This window comes from Pteropus alecto, unplaced genomic scaffold, assembly GCF_000325575.1.
Source record: "Pteropus alecto unplaced genomic scaffold, ASM32557v1 scaffold11, whole genome shotgun sequence".
Taxonomy (NCBI): domain Eukaryota; kingdom Metazoa; phylum Chordata; class Mammalia; order Chiroptera; family Pteropodidae; genus Pteropus; species Pteropus alecto.
The window spans coordinates 15,037,419-15,063,890 of NW_006431956.1; the positions used below are offsets into that span (position 1 = coordinate 15,037,419).

The 26,472-nt window shown below is 34.4% G+C and overlaps 1 protein-coding gene across 1 annotated transcript in view; it reads left to right on the forward strand.

The window, feature by feature from the left end:
* The first annotated feature begins 6,736 nt into the window (after window positions 1-6,736).
* Window positions 6,737-26,472, forward strand: part of MYO3A (myosin IIIA) — a 185,990-nt gene continuing 166,254 nt past the window's right edge. Inside the window, exons 1-4 of the mRNA XM_015585601.2 lie at window positions 6,737-6,910; window positions 9,355-9,489; window positions 22,895-22,999; window positions 23,570-23,714. Coding sequence (XP_015441087.1) covers window positions 6,743-6,910; window positions 9,355-9,489; window positions 22,895-22,999; window positions 23,570-23,714 — 553 coding nt within the window. The 5' untranslated portion in view covers window positions 6,737-6,742. The remainder of the gene's footprint in view (window positions 6,911-9,354; window positions 9,490-22,894; window positions 23,000-23,569; window positions 23,715-26,472) is intronic.

A 26,472-nucleotide genomic window follows, 5' to 3' on the forward strand; every position in this document is an offset into this window, starting at 1 on the left:
CCTGGGGTTTTATGTCTAGTTCCTTCACCAGGTTAGGGAAGTTTTCTATCATTATTTCTTCAACAGCTGTTCATCATATTGATTGTCTTCAGGTACACCAATCAGACAGATATTTGGACCCTTTAATAGTGTTCATATGCTCCTTAAATTATTTTTATAGTCTTAGCATCTTTTTTCTTGCCATTCTGGTTGAGTGTCCTTAGCTTTCCTGTCCTCTAGATAGGTCATTCGATCCTCTTCTTTATTCACTTTGTTTATTTCTTTGTTTATTCCATTTAATATACTTCTCATCTCAGATAATGTGTTCTATATGTCAGACTGGTTCCTTTTTATAATTTCCATTTTCATTTTTATGTTTTTTATCTCTTTATTGAAATTCTCACTGAATTTATCTACACTTCCCAAAAGTTCATTGAGCATCTTTATAACTAGTGTTTTGAACTCTGTATCTGTTAGATTTCTTGACTCCATTATTTCTGGATCTCTGTTCTGTTCTTTCATGTGGTTTCTGCTTCTTTGTCTTCCCATTTTGGCTGCCTTTCTGTGTCTATTTCTATGTCCTAAGCAAAGCTCCTAAGTCTCCCAGTCTTACTAGAGTAGTAGGATTTGTGTACTAGATGTCCAGTGGCACAGTCCTGAGAGGGGTTCAGCTGCAGGCCAAATTTAGCCCAAGCCTCTGCCCCTCTGGGCCCACTTGTTGAGATTCAGCAAGCAATCCACAAATGCTGTGCTTATAGTTGCCTCAAAAGGCCACACTAGAAACTGAGGCCAGCTGCCTCCAGTGTGAGTCTAGGTGCTGCTCAGCAAGGAGCACCTGACTTGCTGAGGGAGCACCTGACTTGCTGAGGATACACCTGAATGTGGCTTGGGTGGGGCTGAGAGTTGGGGAAGGCGGAGTTTCAGGGAATCCTCTGGATGGAGTGATGTCTATTATCCAATTTGATGACGAGTCAGCTACGGAGGTCATATGTCCGTGCACTGGGAGGGGAGAGGGCTCAACAAGGAACAATGGATACTGCCAGCACTTCTGTACTGAGGGAATCTCACCTGAGCCCTCATTCCCACAGTGTCTCCCCGTAAGTTCCTGGTGCCCCCTGCATGCAGCCGAATTGACACTGGTGCTCAGAGCGAGCAGGTCTGTCACTGCGAAAATCCGCTCACGGAAGCCTTAAGAGACATCTGCCACTGCCGCTTAAGACCTGGCAGTCTCGCATCCTCACACCGTCCTACCTGCTGCCATTGCAGGGTGATTTCTTGGACTTCTCCCTAGTTGTATAGCTTGTTCATCTAGATCCCAGGTGATTTTTCCTTGCTATTTGCTCCTCGTTTCCACGACAACTTTGATTTGGTCACCAGAGGGATAACCAGAGCCTCTATCATCTATGCCATTTTTTTTCCTCCTGAAGGACTTTTTTTTGAATGAAGCCTGATATAAAATTCAGGTGACAATTTTTCCCCCCGCACATTAAGTATTATCACATTGCCTCCTGGCTTACAAGATTTCTGCTGAGAAATCTTATTGAGGATCTCTTACAAATGACGTCACTTTTTTCTTGTTACATTCGACATTCTTTCTTTGTCTTTGTCTTTTGACAGCTTTCTTTTGTAATGCTTCTATTGGTCCTCTTGATGGTATCCCCAAATTCCCTTGGTCTCCATTAATTTTTCTTCATTCTTTCTTCTTTTTGCTCCTCAGTCTGGATAATTTCGAGTGACTTATCTTCCAGGTTGCTGATTTTCTTCTTCCTATCCAAGTCTGCTATTGAACCCCTCTAGGGAACCTCTCAATTCATTTATTTTATTTTTTATATCCAGAGTTTCTGTTTGGTTCTTTATCATTTCTGTTTCTTTGTGGATACTCTCAGTTTCTTCTCTATCTGTATTCTCTGGGAAAAAAAATTGCATAAAATGGCATTATTTCTTAAACATTTGTTAGTATTCATTGGTAAAACCATCTGAAAAAAACTTACTAACTGTTCTATTCATTTATCCAATATTCAACAAATACTTATAGAGAACCTTCTCTGTGCCAGTCTTTAGAATATATCAGTGAACAACCTGGATAAAAATTTCAATCCTCATGGAACATATGTTCTGATAGTGTAGAAGAACAATAAATGAAACATATTAAGTAGGATGTGATGTGGTGTTTTAGAAGGTAATAAGTGTTATGAAAATAGACCAGAGTTGGGAGGCAGGATGAGGCGGAGGAGGGCAGCAGTGAGATTTTAAATAGGATGGTCAGGATAGGACTTATTGAGAAAGTGATGGCTAATGCAAGACTTGAAAGAAATGAGGAAGTAGATTATGTGAATATCTGGAGAAAGGGCATTCCAGGCAGAAGAAAGAGACAGCCCAATGGGAGATCATCTCTGCTATGTTTTAGAATGAACATGAAGGCAGTTTGGTTATTTTATTAAAGAAGAATTAAGTGCAGGTTTACAAAAGCAGTCAGGATAATTGTTGAGATGCATATGAAGATCCTGAAGAAAAAAAAATAAGATACTTTTTCATTCTATTATGGTCTTTTTTCTACTGTGAAAGAAAACAATAGTCAAATATATAATAAAAATTAAAAAGACGATTCTTCATTTTTTTCACACATTTTAATTAATTAATTTTTTTTATGGTGACATTGGTTAATGAAATCCAGTAAGTTTCAGCTGTATACTATAACAGTAAGGCATATATACATTTTCACTGTGTGTTCACCTCCTGTAGTTAAATTTCTTTCTGTCACCACATGTTTGACCCCATTTACCCTGTCTGCCTCCCCCTCCCCCACCTCCTACCCTCCGGTAACCACTAGTCTATAGTCCATGTCCATGAGTCTCTGTTTGTCCTGTTCATTTGTTGCTTTTAGATTTATATCCCACATATAAGTGATATCATGTGATTTTCAACTTTGTCTGGCTTATTTTGCTAAGCATGATTATCTCAAGGTCCATCTATGTTGTTGTATTTCATCTATTCTTATGGCTGAGTAATATTCCATTGTATATATGTACCATAGCTTCTTTATCCAATCATCTATATAATATCTTTTTGGATATGAGTTTTCAAGTCTTTAGGGTAAATACCCAGTAGAGTAATTGCTGGATCATATGGTAGATCAATTTTTAGGTTTTTTAGGAACCTCCATACTGTTTACCATACTGGCTGTACCAATTTGAAGTCCCACCAGCAGTGTATGAGGGTTCCTTTTTGATTCTTCATTTTTTAAATGTAACTTTATAAATACTTTTTCAGAATTATGGTAAATACATATATCAAAGTGCAGTAAAAATATATGTCAAAAATAATTCTTTAGCTGACATGATTACATAATTAAGAACTTAATTACATGTTTTAGTTTTATGAGCTAGAGACCTATTTTTTATTCTACGAGTTCTAAAGGACTATAAAAAATGCGAGTATTTATTGCTATGCAGAATATAATTTACTGTAGTCATTAAATAATTAGTTGTTTACTACCATGACAGTTTATTTTATTCTTAAAGAATAAACAACTCAGTGGTGGGAAAAGTATAATTTAGGAGTTGGAAGACTTCCTCCTGTTTTAATTCTTGAAATTCTTTAATATTTGATTTTGAGGAAGTCATTTTACGCTTTATTTTACCAAGTTGATAGGAGTTTTGTTTGTTTTAAATGAGATTTGACCAAGTGTATTCTGTTTCCAAATTGCCCGTGCTTTTGCCATTCTGCGGTTATTATTTTATGATGTTTTATAATGTAATTGCAAAGTACTGCTATCAATATTTGTGTGATTGAGAACTGCTTGTATTTTAGACAAACTCCTGCTCATGGTTAATATCCATCTCTGATCCTGCTTATTTTCTTTATCTTTTCATGATCACTACAGAATTAATCGCTTCTTCACCTGGGCTACTATTGCACTTTATGTATATTTCTATCATCTATCACTTTTCTTACTATATTAGAGTTTCATATTTATTTATCTCTCCATGAGTTGTCAATCTTTGTGTCCTCGAAATTCTAAAATACTTTGCACACTATTGGTGTTCAGTCATTTTTCAATTGAATTTTTATGCCTGTATATTTAAATACCAATAATTAATTCCTGATAGTTAATATAGCAGAAATTAAAAACTGTGTTCAATAATATTACTGCTTGAAGGCAGTATTCCATATAATGAATGTTTCTCGTGTTTGGAAACTCCTATTTGAGGCATTTAACAAGATTTAAGTTGGTCTTTTGATCTAGCTTTTATATTATATGGGTGGCATAAATACCTATTTCCATGACTCAGATGTAAGGAGTAGTTATCACTGATTATGAAATCACTAAAGTGATTATTACTGATTGCCACCTACTTGTTCCTTTGCATTTCAGATCAAAGACACAAATTTCATAAAGATTACGTGTTCTAAGAACTATTCACAAGTTTGTTTTTATGTAGTGATGTCATTTTTAGCAGGCATTCATAGCCATTTACTCGATGATATGCCCTTACAAATAATGAATCAGAATATGATCTTGATTTTGTTTCAATTTTCTAATTCCTTTCGGCTCTTTCTAATGTTTCTCTCTCTTTAAAAAAAAACTTTTGGGAGCCTTTTGAGCCATGCTTCTCTTGCTCAGGCTGCTTCCACTTCTGGAAGTGTAACTTCCTTTCTAATAAAGCTTTTCTACTGTAAAAAAAAATCATAATAAAATAAAAAATAAAAAATAAAATAAAATAAAAACTTTTTGGAAGAACCATAATGATTCATTTATTCAACAGCTATATATTTAACATCTACTATGAGCCAGGTAGAGAGTTAGGCATTATTAGATTTAGAAGTAAACAAGACAGATCTTGTCTGCTGTCAAGGTCTCTGCTGTCGTAATAAATAAATAAATATTTGCCCATTTAGCCAGCATTTACTGATTGCCTATCACATGCTTGGCATTGTTCTGGGAATTGTGGATATAATAGTAAAAATAGCGCAATCTTTATTTTTTGTAGCTTACATTCTAATGGAAGAATAATAGCACGTCAGAAGGGCTAACTTTACATAGGGTGGTCAGGAGAGGCCTGTTCTAAGAAAGTGGTGTTTGAGCTGAAATCTGAAAGCTGAGAAGGAACTGAAGAGAAAGAATAACTGGGGCCAGAGAGCAGTTACTGATGACGGGAGTGAACTCATTCTGTTTGATGCATGTTAGTTTGTAGTTTCCGAGATGAGAAGATTAAGAAATGTATAATTGCTTCCATTTTTTTCAATTACTTATTAAGCGAAGGCATCAGTTGGGAAGTTTTGTGGGAGGGAGTGAGCAACAAAGAGGGAACAATTTGAGGAGAGAAAACATTGAGGAGAGAGATCATCATGAAATAGTCACCGCGGAGAGAAGGGAATATACAAACCAAGGACGTGCAGTTTTTTGAGGGTCTAATTGTAGGTTTTTTATCCTGAATTTAAAATGAAACTAGTCAACATGGCTGTGTAGTTTTCTCCAGATATAGACACAAGGGAGAAGAAGATTATTCTTTAACCAGAATTAGTTCCCCCCAGCCACAGGAGATTACAGTAAAGAAAGAGAGGAACAAGTGTTGAGGATGTTTGCAAGACAGTCACAGTAATCCAAGCTGTAGAATTTATGCTGGGAAAGAAGAAAATGAAGAGGGAATGAAGAATGCGGAAGGTTGATTAAGAAAGTAAATGATCGTGGGTTGGTGTGTGGATGAGGTTGAAAGATGTGGTCAGACAAGTGAATTTCATGGGCTAGATTAAAGTACTGGGAGTTCTTTCCACTCTTTTTTTTTCCTTTTGTAATTTCTTACAAATGATTGAATGTAATATATAATATAGAGAAAATGTGGAAGGTTAAGAGCACTACTCAGGAGTCAGAAAGCTGTGCTCTTATCTCAAGTTATATATAAAATCTCCTTTCTAAAGTCACTTGACCTAATTGGCCATATTCCTAATTATTTCAGCCCTGTGCCAGGTGCTGGGCATATAGTATTATCAGATAAAGGTAGGCACAGGATGCTAATGGTGTACAGAGGTGGGTCATGCAACCCAAATAAGATGGAGCGTGGTCACATTTCGAGGAAGTGACATCCAAGCTAAGATCTGACAGATAAGTAGGAGTTAGAATTTAGCAAAGGAAGCATGGCTGGAGGTGGGAGGGAATAGTGAGTAGTAAGATCCCTAATCAAGAAAAAAAAAAGACCTGAAGGATCCCAAGTGGCTAGATTTTAGTGTATGAGAGAAGTGTGGAGACACAAAGCTGGGAAATTAAGCAACAGCCATATTTTAAGTACATGGTAGGTATGTTAAAGAGATTTCATCCTAAAAGCAATTGGGATTTATGTAGAGAAACTATATAAGACATGATCACTTTCAAGTGTGGGATTTGCTTTGATAAAGAAGTTGAATTTTATCATCTGTAAGGTTCATTCTAAAATTCTTTCATACTTGCGTATAAAGCAGTAAATCAAAGTAATTTAAATATGTACCTCTTATTTTAATCTGAAAAGAATTAATAGTAATTAATATAGGACTACGTTAAACATAGAAATAAAGCCCTGCTTACAAAGCATTATTAAACTCATATTAATCTGTTTGCAAAAAGAATTAAAGTTTTCTATGACTGAGTACATTTAGCTACTGATGTATATTTTGCATCGTATCAGTGAAAAATATTAATTTCCCATGAGTTTGTGTGCTATTTAATATCCCCAATCAAATACAGATGAAACTCTGTACTTTTTCTTTCCAGTGATTTTAAACTTTTGAGATGCTTCCATTAATTGGAAAAACAATCATCTTTGATAACTTCCCTGATCCTTCTGATATATGGGAAATCACCGAAACAATTGGCAAGGGAACTTATGGGAAAGTATTTAAAGTTTTGAATAAGAAAAATGGCCAAAAGGCAGCAGTCAAAATTCTGGATCCAATTCACGTAAGTCACCTTGTTTTTATCATGTAATTAACTTTGTTTTTATCTGTATTAAAAAGTCAAAAAGTCTGTAAGTACCTATTTTGATTTATATGTCATTATGTTGGTTATAATGAAAGAAAAAGTCTACTTATTACATTTTCTTTGTTTATATACTTAGCATATTAGAGCCCAATAAATACTTGATAAATGAATAAATATATAATACAAATAAATACATAAATAAATACAGCTCACAACAACTCAACAGTCGATTTCATATTGTTTTAGATTTCAAAAAATTGCAAGACAGACTCATGGCTCTAGAAGTAATTGTAAAATGTCATCTGGATCAGATCTTTTCTTTTTGCATTTATTTAGGCTTCAGGCAGAATTTCTCTTAAGCCCAATCAGAAATGTCTTTTTTTAATTAGATTTTGTTCAGAAAAGGCAAATTGATTTTTAGGTTTGCTTAAATTAAACACTTTCAAAGTAGAAATGGTGTTCATTGATAATCGGGGTGAGGTTCAGTCGTGATAAGGGAACCCGCTTGGCCTTTTGTTTGCCTTGAAGAGCGTGAGGAGATTGATGAGATTCTGATTTCTGGGAATGAGAGCTGGCCATTTTGGAGCGTTTTCAGTGGCTGGGAGATAATGTAGCCCTTCCACAGCATATGGATGAGCCAGAATGAGCTCAGTGATCACATAATCCCCAAACTCCTATTGAGAGCAACTTCTCTAGTTACTCCACTTTCGCGCGTGTGATGGGAGCGTGGCACAATGCAACGTGATTTTGTGGGGAGGACATCAGGGTCCTTATCCTCGTCACAGCTCTTTCACTGACAAACTGGAGGACACTGCAAAAGGTCTCTGGGCTTCTGTTTGTTCATCTTAGGGTTGCTCTTTCCTTTTTGAGAGTTTATTTCTACTAAACCCGTGATAACTACAGTGTTTCATACTATTTTGAGTAAAGGAGAAATAAATTAGATAATGATGAAAAATAATGAGAAGCTGTATACTCAGTCTTAACTGACGCTGAATGTCTTCGTATTCCCTTATTGGAAAGTTCTAAATATTTAAATTGAGGAAAGAGAGACACAAGTAAACTGTACCAGAGTGACTATACCTCTCTCCTCCATTCTTTGAAAATTAGGGTTTGGGGTTCATGGTGGCAAGAGAAAGTCTTCCAAACTGATCCCAATGTATGATTCCATAATCAGTGTCTCTCTCCCATTCCCCTACTTCTTAGTGGAGAAGAATAAATGGATTATGAACACATGTAACCACTATTCTTTCATAATATACTCAAGTTTGGTATACTATTAACTTTTTAAATCATGCTTTGTTGTATTGCTTTAATGGAGCATATTGATTTCACTGCTACAGTATGAAATTTGTTCTTTTGCTGCTTTTATTCTTGTCATAGTACATATATGGTTCTCTAAGAATTATTTACTCTTCATTCATCATGTCACAAGTCAAATAAAAAAGATTTATAACCAAGAGATTATAATCTAAATAAAATAAATTTAAATGCATTGAAGCATTTTACAGGGTGGCTTTTTTTTTAACGGTCTTACTATTACAGATTTTAAACTAGTAATTTTCTCTCTAAGAAAGGGATGAAATGAGCAGGATTAGAAGGTAAGTAGGTAGTAGACTTGCCGTGTAGTCTTGGATCTTACCAATTAGATCATCAGTTCTGTGATTCTAACTTCTCTGGGCTTTAGTTTCTTCTTCTCAAATTAAATCTCTGGTCTGAAATTCTTTCCAGCTCTGTGATTCCATGATTCAGTCTTAAAACATTGGAGATATTAAATGTTACTGTAAAAACAATATTAGAAGTCTTTCTCTTATTTATTACTTTTGAGTTGTTTCATGTATATGTGGTTTTCTAGAAACATGACTAAGTGGCTATCTTGGATTTTTATTGACAGGATGGCAACCAGATCTCCTTCTGGTGAACAGCCCCTTAGCTAGGGGTTATATGTTATCTTATATCGTTTAACTGTATTTAACTTTTTTGAAAGGTAGGAATTTACTAGTTTTTGATAGCTTCTAAATGTCCTGTATTTCAAAGAAACAAAATGAACCAGCTAAAAGTTTTTATTTCAAGTCAATGCTTTTGTTATCGAAACAAAGTTAACACTACAAAAAAAAAAAGGAAAATCATCTGCAGTAGTTCTCCAAATATGTTTCTTTCTAATTACATACAAAAATAGCCTTTTATTTATCTCTTTCTAATTTGATGTAATTAAAATAATTGAAGATGTATTTGAATAGCAAGAAAATCCCAATCTCTCCTTTTAAACAATGTAATGAGAAATTTCGGTACATAGTACTGAGCACAATAAAAACCGTATGACCTTGCTTCAACAAAATTAAATTCTCTATTGGTAGTCTGTATTATGTTTCTGACATTATTCGTGTGTTTCTCACAGTTCTCTTCCTCTGACTTTTTGAAACTAGGATATTGATGAAGAGATTGAAGCGGAGTATAATATTTTAAAAGCACTTTCTGATCACCCTAATGTGGTCAGATTCTATGGGATGTACTTCAAGAAGGATAAAAAAAATGGAGATAAACTCTGGTTGGTTCTTGAGGTAAGTGTTTCAACATTGTTCTATGAGTAGAAATTTGCAATGTGGACTTGGAATGACAACATTTATGTGACATCGATCCCATAAAGCGATTCTACTGCATTCCTGACTGGTCATGTCCTCAGTAGAATGTTGTGCCCAGTTCTGGCCTCCTTATCTTAAGACACTTTGGAAATTAAAGAAAAGACACAAAGGTTATTAAAGATTGAAAGGAAACATCTCCACAATTAAAGACTAAAGAAACCAGGATTATTTTCCTTCCAGAAGAACAAGCTTAAAAGGGATTTCATTATAACGTTTATTTATTCATGCGTATTTTGTTTAACACGTGACTGAGGCTCTGTGCCAGGTGCTGGGCTAGAAGAGAAAATTAATGTAAATGAGGCTTCATTAGACAAAAATGGTAAACTGTGGTTTTTTTTTTTTTTCTGTCCTCATTGAATACTAATGACATAAATTACAGAACCAGGTATTTAAATTTATGGGAGAAAAAACCTCAGTAGAAATGGTGTTGAACACTTAATAAATTGCCAAAAGAAAGCTGTAGGTTCTGTCTTTTCAAGCCCTGAGAGGTGGTTTAGACAATTCTCTCTAATACAGGAGCACTGGAAGGCGCCCCACTAAAGTGACTGCCAGTCCAAGAAAAATGTGGTTTTTCTCATTTTCTTTGCATATTATTATTCAAGGGAGGTAATCATTAATTCTAATAAAATTTTTAGGAATTTTTAAAAGTTGTTGTTATCAGGGTTAGTAAAACCTTTATTAGACCACTGTATCTACACATATTTATTGTGTTTGTTGTGATTTTATTAGCATGAGATTATTTTAGTTCTTTAGGAATGTTCTGTGGATTTTCCTGCAGTGGCACATTGTAGATGATATTGTTTCCTTACTTAGCACTATATTTTTTTATTATGGTTTTAAATGAGTCTAGAGATAATGAATGAACATTGTAGAAAATATTTCAAACTATAAAAAGAACCATTCTTAATATTTAACATATATCCATTTTTTGTATGTTTAAATGATTGACAATATTATATATGAAATTATCCTGTTTTTAACAATATAATATCAGATAGACTTAATCATTTTTATCTTTTTCAAAATAAATACCTTCACTTGGTTAAAAAAAAGCATGTATAACCAAAAGACCTGTAACGTAGAGCAATGATAACCCAGTTTAGTGGTGACCCCTTCTCCTGAGCAGTCTGTGCTTTCGACGTGTTGATTGCCATACCTGGAAATGTGTGCCTGAGCATCTCTTCTCTTTTATTTAGTAATTCATACTGTGAATTCTGACGAAGTTATTATTTGCACTTCTGGAACCCCATGCCCTCCTACTCCATTCTGGAGGTCTGCCATGTATCTGACCTCTAATATTTCTCTGCTGTTCACCTGGGTAGAATCCACTATTTCCTTGATCCCTTGGCCTCCTCTTTCCAAGTTTACTTCTGTTTTACACATCACATACTGAGTGGTATGTGCCTTACTCTTCATTATCCACCGCACTGATGTCATCACATCTTGAGTCCCTTCAGTTCAGTTTCTCTGGGCATCACAACCGCCATTCTCTTGCCTCATCATGTGCGTGTGTGAGCAGTGCTTAGGCTTCTCGGAGCTGAGAATTAGAATATGGGATAAATGGAGAGTCAAGTCTTTTGATTAGAGATTTCCAAAGGATTTCTTTTTCTCTGTCTCTCTCCTCTCAACTCCTCCATTTTTACAGTTACCCAGCCCTGTCTGAGCCAATCTGCTCACCTAACACTTTAGTTTGCGACTTCCTCTGCATTGCCAAATCAGTTACCACTCCGTCATCTGCTTTCCATATTGAAAAATTTTGTCGAAATCTCTTGTCTACTGCTCTTCCTTTTTCTGTTCTCTTCTTTCTTGTAATTTGTACTTTTTATTCCTTTACTAGCATTTTAATGGAGATTCATGAGGGAGAGGAAATAAATTTTTAATAAATAAATGTTTAATCTGCCACCATTAATCGAACCACAGAGCCTTTCAGAATTGTAAAATAGTATTTTCAAGAACCTTTTCAAAATCTGAAACTGTGTATTATTTTATAGAAGTGCAAAAATTTTTAAATAACCAGTTGTTTTTTTTAGAAATAGGCAAATTATGATTTCAGAATTATTTTGTTTTTCAATTAAGTTTTACATAGCTTTATATTTTTAATTAAATCACACATTAAAACAAGCAAAACCTTTTCTCATCTAAACTTAATTACTAAAGTAATAGAATATAAACTATGAATTTAAACCATTTCAACTTAAATTGATGGATAATTTTAAATTTACTTCATGTTCGTGTTTGTATATTTGAGATGTAACGCTGTGCAAATTCTTAATGTCATCTTGAATAAAATTTCTTATTTTTATCTTTCAAAACACTTTCAATAATTGCATCTTTACTTTTTTCCATGTAGAATCATTGGCAGATTCTCATTTGAAAGGAGATTTGGGTATTCTGCCTAATATAGGGCTAAATGGACAAGGACACAAGGTGTAAATCTCTGCTCAGAGTTTAAAAATACTAAATGAGATCAATCATTGTCTTTAATGACAATCAAATCTCTGTTCTAATTATGTTGTCACTTCTGAGTATTATCACTTGGAATTAGGTGAGAGTCAGAGACTCCTAACCATAGTTAAAAGTTCCTTCGAGAGAGCAGAAAAAATTGATTTAAATGGTTTTGGAACATCCAGTACAAGTGAAGCAGCTTCCTGATATAATGAACCAATAGAAACTTAACAACTTCTTTGAGCTTTGTTCTTATATTTTATTAACTGGTGGAGGTATTAGAAATATCCCTAAATAGCTTGAGAAAAAATAAGAAATGGTAGTTTATTAAAATGCTGTTTCAGAGAGCTGATCTATCTGAACTTACAGAGTAGGGAAAAACATGTAAAGAAAGCAAGAAGTTGGCCAACTGTATATAAGATAATTGATTTGCATATGTAAATCAGACTAATTACATATACACATAAGTGTCTAGATGTGCAATTACCTGATTTATAAACATGAATTGTTCAGGAGCTGCTTTAGAAGCACTTTCAGAAAATTGGCTTGTGGAATCAATACTTTATTCTACAAAATGACTGCTAATTATACCTTTTATCATAATAAAGCCCAAATGAATTATTTTGCATGAGGATACCAAGAGAGTGACCAAAGGGAGGCTGTGGTGTTACCCAGTTGTACTAACTAACGCTTGGCTTCTAATGTGAATCTATGCAAAGAAGGTGTGTCTGGAGGGGCTGAGTGATCAGTGATGCCCTTCATTATCAGCCTGGCAGGTGGGGAGCACTATACCTACTTAGACAAACTCCTGCCCCAGTGACTTTTCACCGTGAAAAATTATTTTATTTATATTTCAGTTTAGATGGAAATCCTAAGAATAATGTTTACTCAGATCTTGCTGGACGGTCTGTTTTCTCTATTATTTAGTTGTGATTTTTGAATTATTTCATTCACTTTGATACACTTTTTCAATTTCTTATATTTTTCCTTCATTTTGTTATACTATAAATTTCTGAGCATAAATAATATCCAAGGCTCTGTTTGGGAATTCTTTCTTTCTAACTTTTCTGTATGTTTATTTTCAGAATATAAATGTTACCCAGATTTAGTAAAAGAGAGCTAATTGTCAGCCCCCTGAAGTTCCAGGAATGCACTTGTAAGAAAACTACCTAATAATAAAAAGAAATAGAATGTTTTCTGCTGTGGGATCTAGTTTTTTTTTTATGGTAGGTCTGTGGAGATTTTTATTGTCACTTAACATTTTAGGTTTTCCTACGGATGGAAGCATCAAGGGAGAAATAAAATTTTTTACTTCTTGCTCATTTTAAAATACCATACTTATATTAATTTCTGCCTATTGCTACCACATCTCTTGACTGACCTGCTTAGTAGAACCCCCCTTATCCATGAGGTATATGTTCCAAGACCCCCAGCCTAAAACCGTGACTGGTAATGAACTCTATATAATATGTTTTTTCCTACACATACATACATATGATAAAGTTTAATTTATAAATTAGGCATAGTAAGACATTAACAAAAATAATAATGAAATAGAACTGTATGTAGCAATATGCTGTAATAAAAGTTATGTGAATGTGGTCTCTCCCTCTCTCTCTCTCAACTTATTGTACTTACGTAAAGCATGGATAAGCTGGACAGAGGGATGCTTCATGTTCCGGCTAGAGGAGTGAGACAGCAAGAGACTTCATCACATTACTCAGAATAGTGTGCAATTTAAAACTCAGGAATTGTTTCTTTCTGGAATTTTCCATTTAATATCTTCAGACCGTGGCTGACCACGGGTAACTGAAATCATGGAAAATGAAACCGCCGTTAAGGGGGACTCCTGTACCTCTTTTGGTTTTGTGCTTTAACTCCTAATGTCTACGGCTGAGGGTCCGAGGCAAGGATGGAGGGGAATATGGGAAGGTGGGAGTTGGTTAGGTTTCTGCATATGCTTATCGCTGAACCAGGAGACTAAAAACAGAGTCAAAATTGAGTTAAATATCTGTTATTAAGCATTTACTACTCGTGAACACAAAGGGAAAAACTGAGACTTAACTGCACTTTTCCCCTTCTTGACTGGATGAACAGCTATATTTTAATTCTTAAGGAATCCAGTCTTCTCTCTCAGGGGCTATTTGCATAGTGCACTCAGCCGTATTGAAGCCAAAATTCAGTTAGGACATCTTTCTGTTAAAAGATCCTTTCCCTCATAACCCAGTCTGAGGTATAATTGCTCCTTTCATGGTGGTGCTACAGATGGCATTCTGTCATTTATCTGAATTGGTCCTGATTTGTTCATTCTTAATAGTGACATACCTTTCTCTCATTGCTTTTCCAATTATAGCAAATTTTCTCTTTGAAATTATATCCCTTTCAAGAGATCAAAGACTGGAAATTACAGGTGGTATTCGGAAGCACGAAAATTCAGTAAATAGTCATAAAGTCTCTCAAGTACACATTTTAGGTAATTGTGGTTTACATAGACAAGTACTACTTTTATATGTCATGCATTAATGGTTATTCTGTTTTTTTCTACTCACATCTAGTGCTCCTGTCATAAGGAAAAGAAACAGGATGATAGAAAATGAACCAGTGGTTTCTATTTGTTGAGCTATTAACCCTTTCATGTTACTGCCCTGGAGATAACATGTACACAGAAGATAACATGTTCACAGAAGGCTTGTGTATGTGGGAGGGGTCAGGGGAAGCAGGGCAGGAGAGGGAAGCTTCTGAGTTGCTCTAATAGCACGCATTGTTCCTTCCTGCCTTTAGCTGTGCACAATTGCTGTGGAGAGGCAGACTGACAGGATGACTGCTTTCCTGTTCTTAGGGCTGGAACAACCACTCCCAGCTCTCATATTAAAGGCTGTTATTTGGTGTACTTGCAGTAGAACAGCCAATTACCTAGAGTCATTTCATTTTATTTTTTGTTTAAAGGGCTAGATAGAAAAACAGTCTAAATGTATTTCCTAATGCAGGAAGTATATAAATAATGTACATAAGGCTTGTATGTCTTTCTTCCCTAATTGTAATTCAGTGTTTGCAAAAACATTTGCTTTCTGAATAAGTGCAAGTTTATGGCATTACTTCAGGGGAAAAATATGAGATGACTTGAGATGTTTTGCCATTTGGTAAATTGATATATTCTTAACATACATATTAAAGTATTTCTTGCTGTTATTTTCTTTTTTAAATCATAGATTAGATTTTTGTCATAGGTTTTTGTTATAGATTCCTTATTACTACATTACTAATGTTTGATAGTTTTTTCCCAAGAATTGTGAAGCATTTTAGGGTAAGGGAATTGTTTTATATCTTGATTTACTGGTAACATGATTGTATACAATTACCAAACTACATCAAACTGCATACTTAAATGGGCCGATTATATTATATGTCAATAATACCTTAAAAATACTGCTTCTAGTTTATGTATTAGAAAAGTATTGTGAAAATTTTACCTACTTTGAAACTACATATTAGCAAACATCTATTAGATGATGGTGCCAGTTTTAATTAATATCTTACCAGTATTTTATTGGAATGCAGAATTTGGCACATTAATATATTTTATTGAATGAAGTCAAGCAAGTCACACTTTGAAGAAGTACCTTGCATACCATGTAAAAAGATGGCCTTCTGTCATTTTGTGTGTGTGTGTGTGTGTATACATACATAAGTGTACAGAACTTGAGATCGTCCATGTAGTCATTTATTTATTCTATAGATATTGACTCTTACTTGTCCCAGGCATTTTGATAGGTCTTGGGCATTCAGTAGAGAATAAGACCAACTCTGTCATCATGTAGCTTACAGTCTAATGGTGGAGAAAAACAATTTGAAACTAAATAAACATGTGCTGGTGAGGATGTGGAGAAAAGGGAGCCCTTGTGCACGGTTGGTAGGACTGCAAATTAGTGTAGCCATTGTAGAAAACAGTATGGAGAATCCTCAAAAAACTAAAAATAGATTTACCACATGTCTCAGCGATTCCACTTTGGGTATTTATCCTAAGAAAATAAAAAGATATATGCATCCCATATTCATTGCAGGATTATTTACGATAGCCAAGATATGGAGGCAACCTAGGTGCCCATTAATAGATGAATGGATAAAAAAGATGTGGTGTGTATATATGTACATGTATATATACACACACACAATGGACTATTACACAGCGATAAAAAGAATGAAATCTTGCCGTTAGTGACAACATGGATGGACCTAGAGGGTACTATGCTAAGTGAGATAAGTCGGACAAAGACAAACACCATTTGGTTTCATTCATATGTAGAATCTAAAAAATAAACAAACAAACAAACAAATGAACAAACAGAACAAAATAAAAACAGACTCATAGATACCGAGACCAAAGGGATGGTTGCCAGAGGGGAGTGTGTGAAAAAAGTGAAGGGGAATCTAATCAATATCATGATAAATTTGCACAGTGACAGATGATTATTAGAATTAGTGTAAGGTATAAAAATGTCACTCTAATTTTTTGCCTTTAGATGCCAATAAAGTCAAAGCAAATTAAACCCAACGTGAGTTGACAAAAATAATAAAGATAAAAACCAATTAAATAGAAAATGAACAAAAACAATAGAGAAAATGAAAGCAAAAGTTGGTTCTTTGAAAAATTCAATGATAAGTTTTATAATCTCTAAACAGATATAGACCATATGATAAAATAGAAATTACTAATATTATGCATCAAATAGGGAAAATCACAGTTGAATCTACAACTATTAATGATATAATGAAATACATGAAGAAATTTATATTAATAAAGTTGGCGTTTTAGTGTCTTGTGTCTTTCTTGAAAGACACAAACTTTACAAAACTGATATGAGAAGAAATAAAAAACATAAATAGCTTTATATTAATAAAAGAAACAATTTATAATTAAAACCCTTCCCACAAAATACCAGGCCGAGTGGCTTCATCAGTGAATTCTATCAAATACTTATACTAACTTAATTTCAGAGACATCTAAAATTATTATTCCTGTATAAATCTATTCTATCTCCTTTATGTGCTTTGTTGTTATTCATATTTCATGAATAAATGATACAATACATATTTATAATTACTGTATACAATTTTGTATACTTTGAAAAAGCTGAGAGGAGAGCAAGCATATAACTATTGAGTTTCTTATAATAACTTTCTTATTTAATATTTCTAGTTCTTTTCATTTATCCTTATGAATTTGAGTTACCATCGGATATCATTATTTCAATATAGCCTAGCTCCAATCTATTTCTTTTGTGCTGTTATTTTCAAATATTTTGCATTTTTGTATACTGGAGGCCCAACAAGCAATTATGTACATATTGTTTTATACAATTGTTTTTTAAATCAGTTAATAAAAATATGCATTGATATTATCTTTTATAATCAAACAATTACTTCTACTGGTACTCTTTATTTTCTCACTTGGATTCAAAGCACATTCTGTGATCACTTGCTTTCATCCTGAAATACTACCTTTACTATTTCTTATAAGGTGGGTCTGGTAGCAACAAATTCTCTTAGTTTTGTTTATCTAAAAATATATTTCTTCTTCATTTTTGAAAGATAGTTTTGCTGTATATAAGATTCTTATGGTGAGTTTTTTTCTTTGGCAATTTGAATATGTCATTCTTCTTTTTGGCCTCTATTGCTTCCGATGAGAAGTCAGCAGTTAATCTTATTAAGATTCTCTTGTATATGACAATTCATTTTTCTTCTGCTACTTTCAAAATTTTCTTTTTATCTTAGACTTTAGACATTTTTATTTATGTGACTGGCTGTGAATCTCTTCGTGTTTGTCCTCCTTGAGTTAATTGAGCTGCTCGGATATATAGATTTATATTTTCATTAAATTTTGGAAGTTTCAGCTACTATTTCTTCAAAGGTTTGTTTCTGCTCCATATTCTCTTTCCTCTATTCTGATACTCCTATTACATGGTATGCATACATCTCTCTTCGACTCTTCATATAATGAAGATATTCTTTCTTTTCTCTTCTCATATTTCATAATATCTATCTAGCTTCAAGTTTGTGGACTCTCTTCTGCCAGTTCAAATCTACTATGGAGTTCTTCCAGTGAATTTTTCATTTACATTATTCTACTTTTCAACTCCAGAATTTTCATTTGGTTCTTTTTTATGAATCCTATCTTTTTATCGATATTCTTTATTTGATGAGACAATTTTATCATACCTTTCCTCATTTCTTATCTAGGAGAGTAAATGTGCAAGAAGAGCCTAGCCATTTGAGGAAGATAATGAAAAATAACTTCTTTTACCTGATAAACCAATTCTAAAGCTACAGGATTTAGAACAATTTGACACCAGACAAGAACAGATAGACCGGAGAAAGTGAATAATTGTAAGGCCCCAGTATTCACTGGAATTTAGTAAATACCAATGGTGACATCTCATATGGTAGCAGACTATCTGTTTGCAATAAAATAAATATTACACAGGTCAAAAAAACTTTAAATGAATTAAAGACCAAAATATATCAAAACAGAGAAAATCATAAAAACATGAAAACATTTTTTATTAGCTTAGAGAAAAGCATTTTTTCTGAGTATGACCAAAAAAGAAAAAACAATGAACATTGAGGAAAAAGTTGATAAATTTGAATTTACTCTTTCTTCCTTGCAAAGGTGTATTGTTTTATCATACAAGATACTATAACCATAGTGAATATATCAGGACAACCTGGATAAAACTGTTGTTAGCATATGAGGGCAGATTCTATCCTGTCTTTAAAACCTTTTCTTTTTTCCCTTCCAACTTGATGTTATTGGCTGTCTGTGAAATTCTACAGTAACTATTGCTCATAGTTATTTTATCCACTAATTATAATTTGAGACAACATATAACCTAGATAATTGTTTTTTAATCTCTACTTCAGAGTTTTCTCAGCCTTGGCATTGTTGACCTTTTGGCCTGGATGATTTTTTGTTGGCAGATTGTCCAGTGCCATGTTGGATATTTAGCAACACCCATGACCTCTAGCTGTCAGCAGCAGCTCCCTAGTCCTGACAATCAAAAATATCTCCAAACATTGCCAAGTGTCCCCTTGGGGCAAAATCATCCCCGTTTGAAAACTATTGTTGTGATTGTATTGACTGTATTTTTAAGCCTTTTGAGGACAGAAGCTGTCCTAGTCATCTTTGATTCATTTTAGTGCCTATCCAAGTGCTTTACACGTAGTAACAATTCAGTAAGTATTTGTCCAATGTAAAGGAATAAATAAATAATGATTCTTCTAAAAATATTTTCTTAACCAAAAATACTATTACAATGAAAATTTATGTACATCAAGAATATTTTCTGTGTTAGTACCTCATTGTGTTAAAGTATACTGGATATAAAATGCAACCATAAGTAGAATAATTCAGATAGTTACCGAGAAGACACTATGGGAGGGGTCTGTCATAACTTAAATTAATTTTGTATGCTTATTTATTATTATTTTAAGATCTTTTTACACATTCTTGATTTTGAAAGCTAGATTTAAAAAAAAATAGACTTTATTTTAAACAGTTTTAAGTTTGCAGAAAAATTGAACAGAAAGTACTGAGCATTGCCATTGAATCCCCTCCCCCTCCCCAGTTTTCCCTATTACTAACATCTTGCACAAGTGTGGTACATTTGTTGTATTGATGACCAATAACAATACATCATTATCACCCAAAGTCCATGGTTAACGTTAGAATATACTCATGGTGTTCTACATTTTATAGATTTTAACAAATATATAATGATCTGTATTCACCATTAAAGTATCATAGACATGTTTCACTGCCCTAAAACTCCTCTGTGTTCTATCTAGTCATCCCTCTTTTCCTTTTCCCTGGACCCCTATTAATGATTGATCTTTTACTATCTCCATAGTTTTTCTAGAATGTCATAGAGTTGGAATCATACAGTATGTAGCTTTTTCAGATTGCCTTCTTCACTTAATAATATATACTTAAGGGTCCCCTATTCTTAGCAGCGAGATTTTAAACTCAATCCAGAGTTTCTTGGACACTTTTGACAAATACGAAAGTATACTGTAACAGTTTTAGACATTGACATGCAATCCATTCCTCACAGCATGTACAAAAATTAACTCAAAATGGATTATCGACCTCCCTATATGTAAAACCTAAAACTGTAAACTTCCTGAAGAACATATAAAAGAAAAATTTTGTGATCTTGGATTAGGCAAATATTTCTTTGAAATGGCAGTTGCTTAGAAGGTCAAACATATGACCCATTGGACCCAGCAATTCCCTCTCTTAGGTATTTAACCAAGAGAAATGAAAATTATATTCTCATAAAAACCTATGAATGTTTAGTGGTTTTACTCATAATTGCCCCAAACTAGAAATAACTCAGATGTCTTTCAATTAGTGAATGAATAAACAGTAGTTAATTTATTGAATGGAATACTCAGCATTGAAAAAGGCATACACAGAATTAAAATGGTATTAAAGGAATATGCAACAACCTAGCTGAACCTCAGGTTCATTGCGCTAAGTCAAAGAAGCCAGACTTAATGGTCTACACACCTTATGATTCAATTTCTTTGACAAAATCTGTAAGGACAAAGAATTAATTAGTGGTTGCCAGGAACTAGTGTTGGGGCTTCACTATGAAGAGAAGTGAGATGAGATTTTTATGTGATGGATTTGTTTTGTATCTGATTGTGGTAGTGGTTACATGACTAAAACATCTGTCAAAACTCAAGAATTCTATGCTAAATTGAGTGAATTTTGTTAAAGGTAAAATATACTTCAATATACCTTACTTTAAAAAAGTAAAGTGTATATTATAAAGAATTCCATACTCTACATTTTTCTAGATGAAAAAAATAACCATTTTAAGTAAAAATTGATACTAGAAAGTAAAATTAGAACTGCTTAGTTCAAATTGAATGATTGCATTAGTCCTTATATTTCACTTCTTAATTTAATTTTCCACACATTCGTTAAGGTTCCTTTATTCCCCCTGTGACATTCTAGCTGTTTACTGTTGCATTTATATAATAGTCAACCAGAGAAGTTGCAGCTACAGATGGGGTACACTTCGGAGAACTAAGAGAAGACATTTAGTCTCCTTGCAATGATTTTTAGACATTTTAAAACTGGTCCTAGAACTTGTTTATTTTAAATAAGTGCCTTGCAAATTAAAGGAGCTTTTTAAGGAATTCTATAAACTGATTATGCTGAGCCACAGTAAAAGCAGTGTGACACTGTTTTCTGCTGCCAGGACACTCTTCTGTTTATACAGTTAAAGGGTTTCCACTTTCTCGATACAGAAGAAAATGCAGATTTTGGAATGTTAGGGCTCCACGTGCTCCTGTGTAAGCTGAAAGAAAATTTCTTTGCATGTAGGAAACACATCAGTTATGAATGGGGTTGTATCTAAATGTTCATTTGTAAGTTCGTATTTAGATTTTAAAATACACTGTTATAAGAACAATATCTTACATGATGGTTAGGGTTAGATGGACCAGCTAGCCCAAAAACCTATCGTGGGATATGAAATATCATGGTTAAGTGTGATCATACAGTGTCGTTGTATTGGGGTTCCATGAAGTATCATAGTTAAGTGTGAAGCTCGACTTTAGTATCAGACTGAGTTCATATCCTAGCTCTGTCAGTACTGTGTGATTTGGGAGCAGTTACTCTACCATTTTGTGCCCCAGTTTCCCAATCTTTAATATGGAGTTGATAATAATCCCTACTTCAGAATGCGGTGAGGTATAGAGATCATACTTATAAATGGATTGGAAAAGTACCTGGCACAAAGTATATGCTCAGCACACCTTAGCTATTACTATCTAATTCATAATGTGTGGGAAGTGTTCAGGTGTCCAATGAAGCCTAATTACCATGATAGAAAAAGTTTGTGAGAAAATGTGTTTAGTATTTCAGACTTAGATGCTAGGAATATACTTCTTCTCACCTCCTTTCTCTGCCTCCATTTAGGGTAGTAGAGTTAGGGAAATTGAGACTCTCAGTTCCCAGGAGCTGGTGGGTATGGGTCATGGTGAGGAATGCACGGACAAGAACCCCCAGGGGAGAGGCAGGCTGAAGGCGAAGGCCAATGGATCAGGTTAAGGGATCCAATGTTCATGGGGTCAAAATTTTCTTTATGTCTAGGGCCATTTGCCTAGTTATCGCCAACTGCTAGTGTCAGTTATTTCTATGTTCTGAAAATTTGCAGCTCCTTTGAGAGTTTTTTGGTGGGATTTCATGTTGCCTAACGTTGGAGAACCCGAATGCGAAGAATTCTCCTACCAGTTCCCCTCCCGCTGGCTTTTCCGTTTACATTCCTATGTTTGGGGATGGGGAGGGAAAAAGCCAAAGAGCCTAAAACACGTGATATTTAAAAGTTTTTTTAATGTGATGTTTTTAATACTACTTTAACATGCTCTGAAATTTTGCCAGGAAGGAGGCATATTTTAAAGTTAATGCATATGTAAAATAGTGTATAGCCACATATTGAAATCATAGAATCTATTGCACTATTAATAAAACTGTCAGAAACCAATAATGTTTTTAAGCCCCAGATCTTATAATTTGGGACTGGTTTGTAGAATCATGATTCTTATTCTTGAATTTAAAAATCAAGCCTAGTGCTTCTCCCAATTCTCTTCTAAAAATTAATTCATGTGAAAACTTTATTCCGATAAGTAATTGTATAGTAGTACAAGTTTATATGTTCATTTTATTTATGAAACCAGAAAGAGGATGGGAATAATCATTTGAAACAAAAAAATTGAACAATTTTAAAAAATGTTTTGGGGAAACCTTTTATAGCAGGTACTTAAAACGTTATATCCATTTTAATATCAATCTTGAAATACTCTTTTATAGCTATGCAATGGAGGATCGGTGACAGATCTTGTGAAAGGATTTCTGAAAAGGGGTAAAAGAATGAATGAGCTCATAATTGCCTATATTTTACATGAAGCACTAATGGTAAGGCAATTTAAATTGTGCATTAATTATGAGGCAGTTCTAGTTTAAAAATATAGATCTTATTTTTAGAAAAATATCACTACATTAGTATTTATTAATGCAAGAGTATATGCAAAATTCAAAATGTTTAGCATAGCTAATTCCTTTTTTCCATTGGAAATCTACCTTCTTTTTGTCAACAGAACCCTGAGTTCTGATCTCATAAATGTATTTCTGAGATTGTGATTATGATGAAGGTAGATATTATGTATTTTTTACTAATAGGTTTTTACTTTCCATTATTTAAAATAAGAATATGGAATGTTTTCTTCTATTGCGATCAACCCATTTTAATACAATATTTAATAAGAGCTAAGGGTATGCTCTGGTTTTAGGAATTTTTATATAGTTCAAAGTGGAAATGATATACTTTGATTTGACTATTCAATATAAAACATTTAAGAATGTCTGAATGTTAATTTAACATGTGTTTCCTACTGATTTTGCACAAATGCATCCATCTGAAAAATGTTATTGTTTTTTTTGCTTGATGCTTTCTTTAAAAGTCATTATATATTTCCCATCTTCTAGGGACTGCAGCATTTGCATAACAACAAAACTATCCATCGTGATATAAAAGGAAATAACATTTTGTTGACCACAGAAGGCGGAGTTAAACTCGTAGATTTTGGTAAGTTTTCCTCGAAATGCCCGAGTTTGGGCTGCAAAATGAGTAGTATGATATGACTTGATCATTTCCATCAAGATTTCTTTCTAGCCATTGAAAGTAGAGGAAAAAAACAATATTTCCTTGAGGTTAAAAAGTGCAGAGTTTTTTTTTTTTTTTAATAGGCAAATGAGAGATTCCCAGAAGAAAGAGTGGCTTCTTTTAAGGTTGTGCCCATAACACCATTGTAGCAACATGTGTGGTGATTCTCTAAAGTAGATGGCACCTCAAAGGACTACCCTCAGCCTAAAATCCAATAGCCCTTCCTTGTGATTGCTTTATGAATTGACATGTGCCAAACCCAGGATTTGAGATATGAGGAGAAACCTTCAAAGGTCTCTGGGAAATTTCTTTCCTCTTAAGAAGAAGTCTCAGGGAAAGGTGGTGTCTTTCTTTCTGGGGACATTCCGTGTCTTATTGCGATGCCTCGAATCTGCCGCAGCCACCTCATTCTGTCCTGAGGCGTTTTATCCCAAGTGGAAAGCCAATCCTGAGAAAGGCAGAGCTGAGGACGGGAAGAGCGAGGGTCCTTGATGACATAATCGAGCCACTGGATCCACCAACTTTGGAGCCTGCCTTATCTCTGGACTTTTTGTCATATGAGATAATAAATTTCCATATTTACTAATAAGCCGATTTGGAGTTTCTGTGTCATAGCCAAGGGCACCCTCGCTGATACCTTTATTCTTCATCTGGGCAGGTATTTACCGGATTTGACAGTGCTCTCTCACCCCTCCTCTCGTTTGATCTCTGCTAAAACCCTCATCCTGTAAGAGTGGGCAATTTTATTCTAGGACATCTCAGTATCAGTCAGTCATTCTTCCTCTTCCCTTCCCCTGTGCTCTGGTGTCTGTATTCAGTATAGTTCTCCATTTTTGTATTTATCACATAGAATTATAATTATCTTTCTGGTCTTTATAGATAGAAAAAGATACTTAGAAAGAGAGAGGCAGGGTCTTCGAGTAGTGGGACTATGTCTTATTAAATTTCGTTGACTTAAGGCTTTGGATATTTGTAGTTCAATAAGTGATCGTTGAATGAATGAACCTTCATTTTACATTTTGGAAACTGACGCTTCGGGAAGTTCATTGATTAACTTTAGAAATTAATTGTTTTAATATCCAAGGAGGTAACTCTCTAGAGATCTGACTTAATCCAGGGATGAATTTCAGAGTATTTAAAGAGAAATAGATGAATAGCATATCTTTCAAACAGCCATGCATGTGCCATTTTTTTCTCAGCTGAGCTTTTGAAAACTATGGAGCAGCTTTGAGTGTGACAGTGAATTCCTGATTAAAAGCTGAGAAACAGGCAGTCTGTTTTGCTAGTTGAGTTCAAAGCTGTGTGTTTAAACAATCCTAATACTAATAAGAACTTGTGCCTGAAATTTAAAAAAACAACAATAAATGCTGTTCTATAGGCAGGGCCCTGACTCTCCTTAGAAAATAATTTGGCTCCGTTCTAACAGACCCAAATGGAGACTTAATATTTAACTGGAAATCTTATCATTCTCTTGCTCTAAAAATATGGCTAGATAAAAATTGTCGAAACAAGTGTAAGTATACATCTTCTCAGTTATGAAAGACAAACTTGATAAACCAGTAGCTTTGAGAAATGGATCTTCTGGGATACCCTCTGAAATTATCTAGATTAAAAAATATACCTAAATGATAAAGAAGATGGCCTTTTATGTATCTTTATAAAGTAGTCATAAGTTAAAAAGCTGACAAAATGAGAGCTCTGGTTTTAGATTAATTGACTTAAAGCCTTAAGTTTCGGCATCAATTAGAAAAGAGGTCCAGCTGCCTATTAAATGTGTTCCTAGTATCTGATACTAAAATACTATTTTTCGCATATAAGATAATGCTTATATTTCCATTCTCCATGGTAAGAGGACCTGGATCCAGTTCACCTAAAATGATTTGTAGGTTTTCATATGAATTGAAACCTGAGGATGGAGATGCATGCATAGTGAATCTTCTAAAGGGCAAAAGGAATAAGATATGGTAAGCCACAAATTGCAGAATCAAACTGAAAATCAATGTCTTCATTTTATATTTAAATCAGATATTCAGGAAAGGCTACAGCTGGGGGTAAAGGTTTTAGAATGCATGTTATTTGAATTTCTCACTTCCTAAAATAGACGGTAGTAAGCTCATTATTGGATACTGAAGATCTGTATTGGGACGCCTGCCAGTTCTCAAAAATGTCCAGAACGGAACTCCACCACCTCATCCATCCGAGTAATCTGCTTCCTATCAAGAGTTTTGTCTTAGAAAAATTCACAGGTATCTACTTTATTGCTCAAGCCAGAAATCTTAGGTTCGTCCTCGAGTCTTCCTTTGTCTTCACGTCCCACATCTACAGTCAGTCACAGAGCTCTGTCTCTCTATTAAATTTCTTCAGACTCCATCTTTATTGCTCCTCTCCAGTCCTAGCCATCATCTGTGACCCGGGCTCCTGTAGTTACACTTCCCTGAACTCCCCACGTCCAATCCCACTGCCTTCTTTCCAGTTCATTCTCCACACAGCTGCCAGAGGGACCCTTTTAGAAATTACTTCTGATCCTGCCACTCATTCTCTTGCTGAATATTCTGTTCAATGGCTTTGTCTGGCCCTTGGGAAGGGCTTTCCACTGTGCTGGCACAGAGTAAGCACTTAATGATCAATACTCTGTTTATACTCCTTGGTGCTCATCGGGTACCCTCTCTCCTGTTTTCTAAGAACCAGGTCAACTTCTTTCAGTTCCTTAAACGTACCACACTCT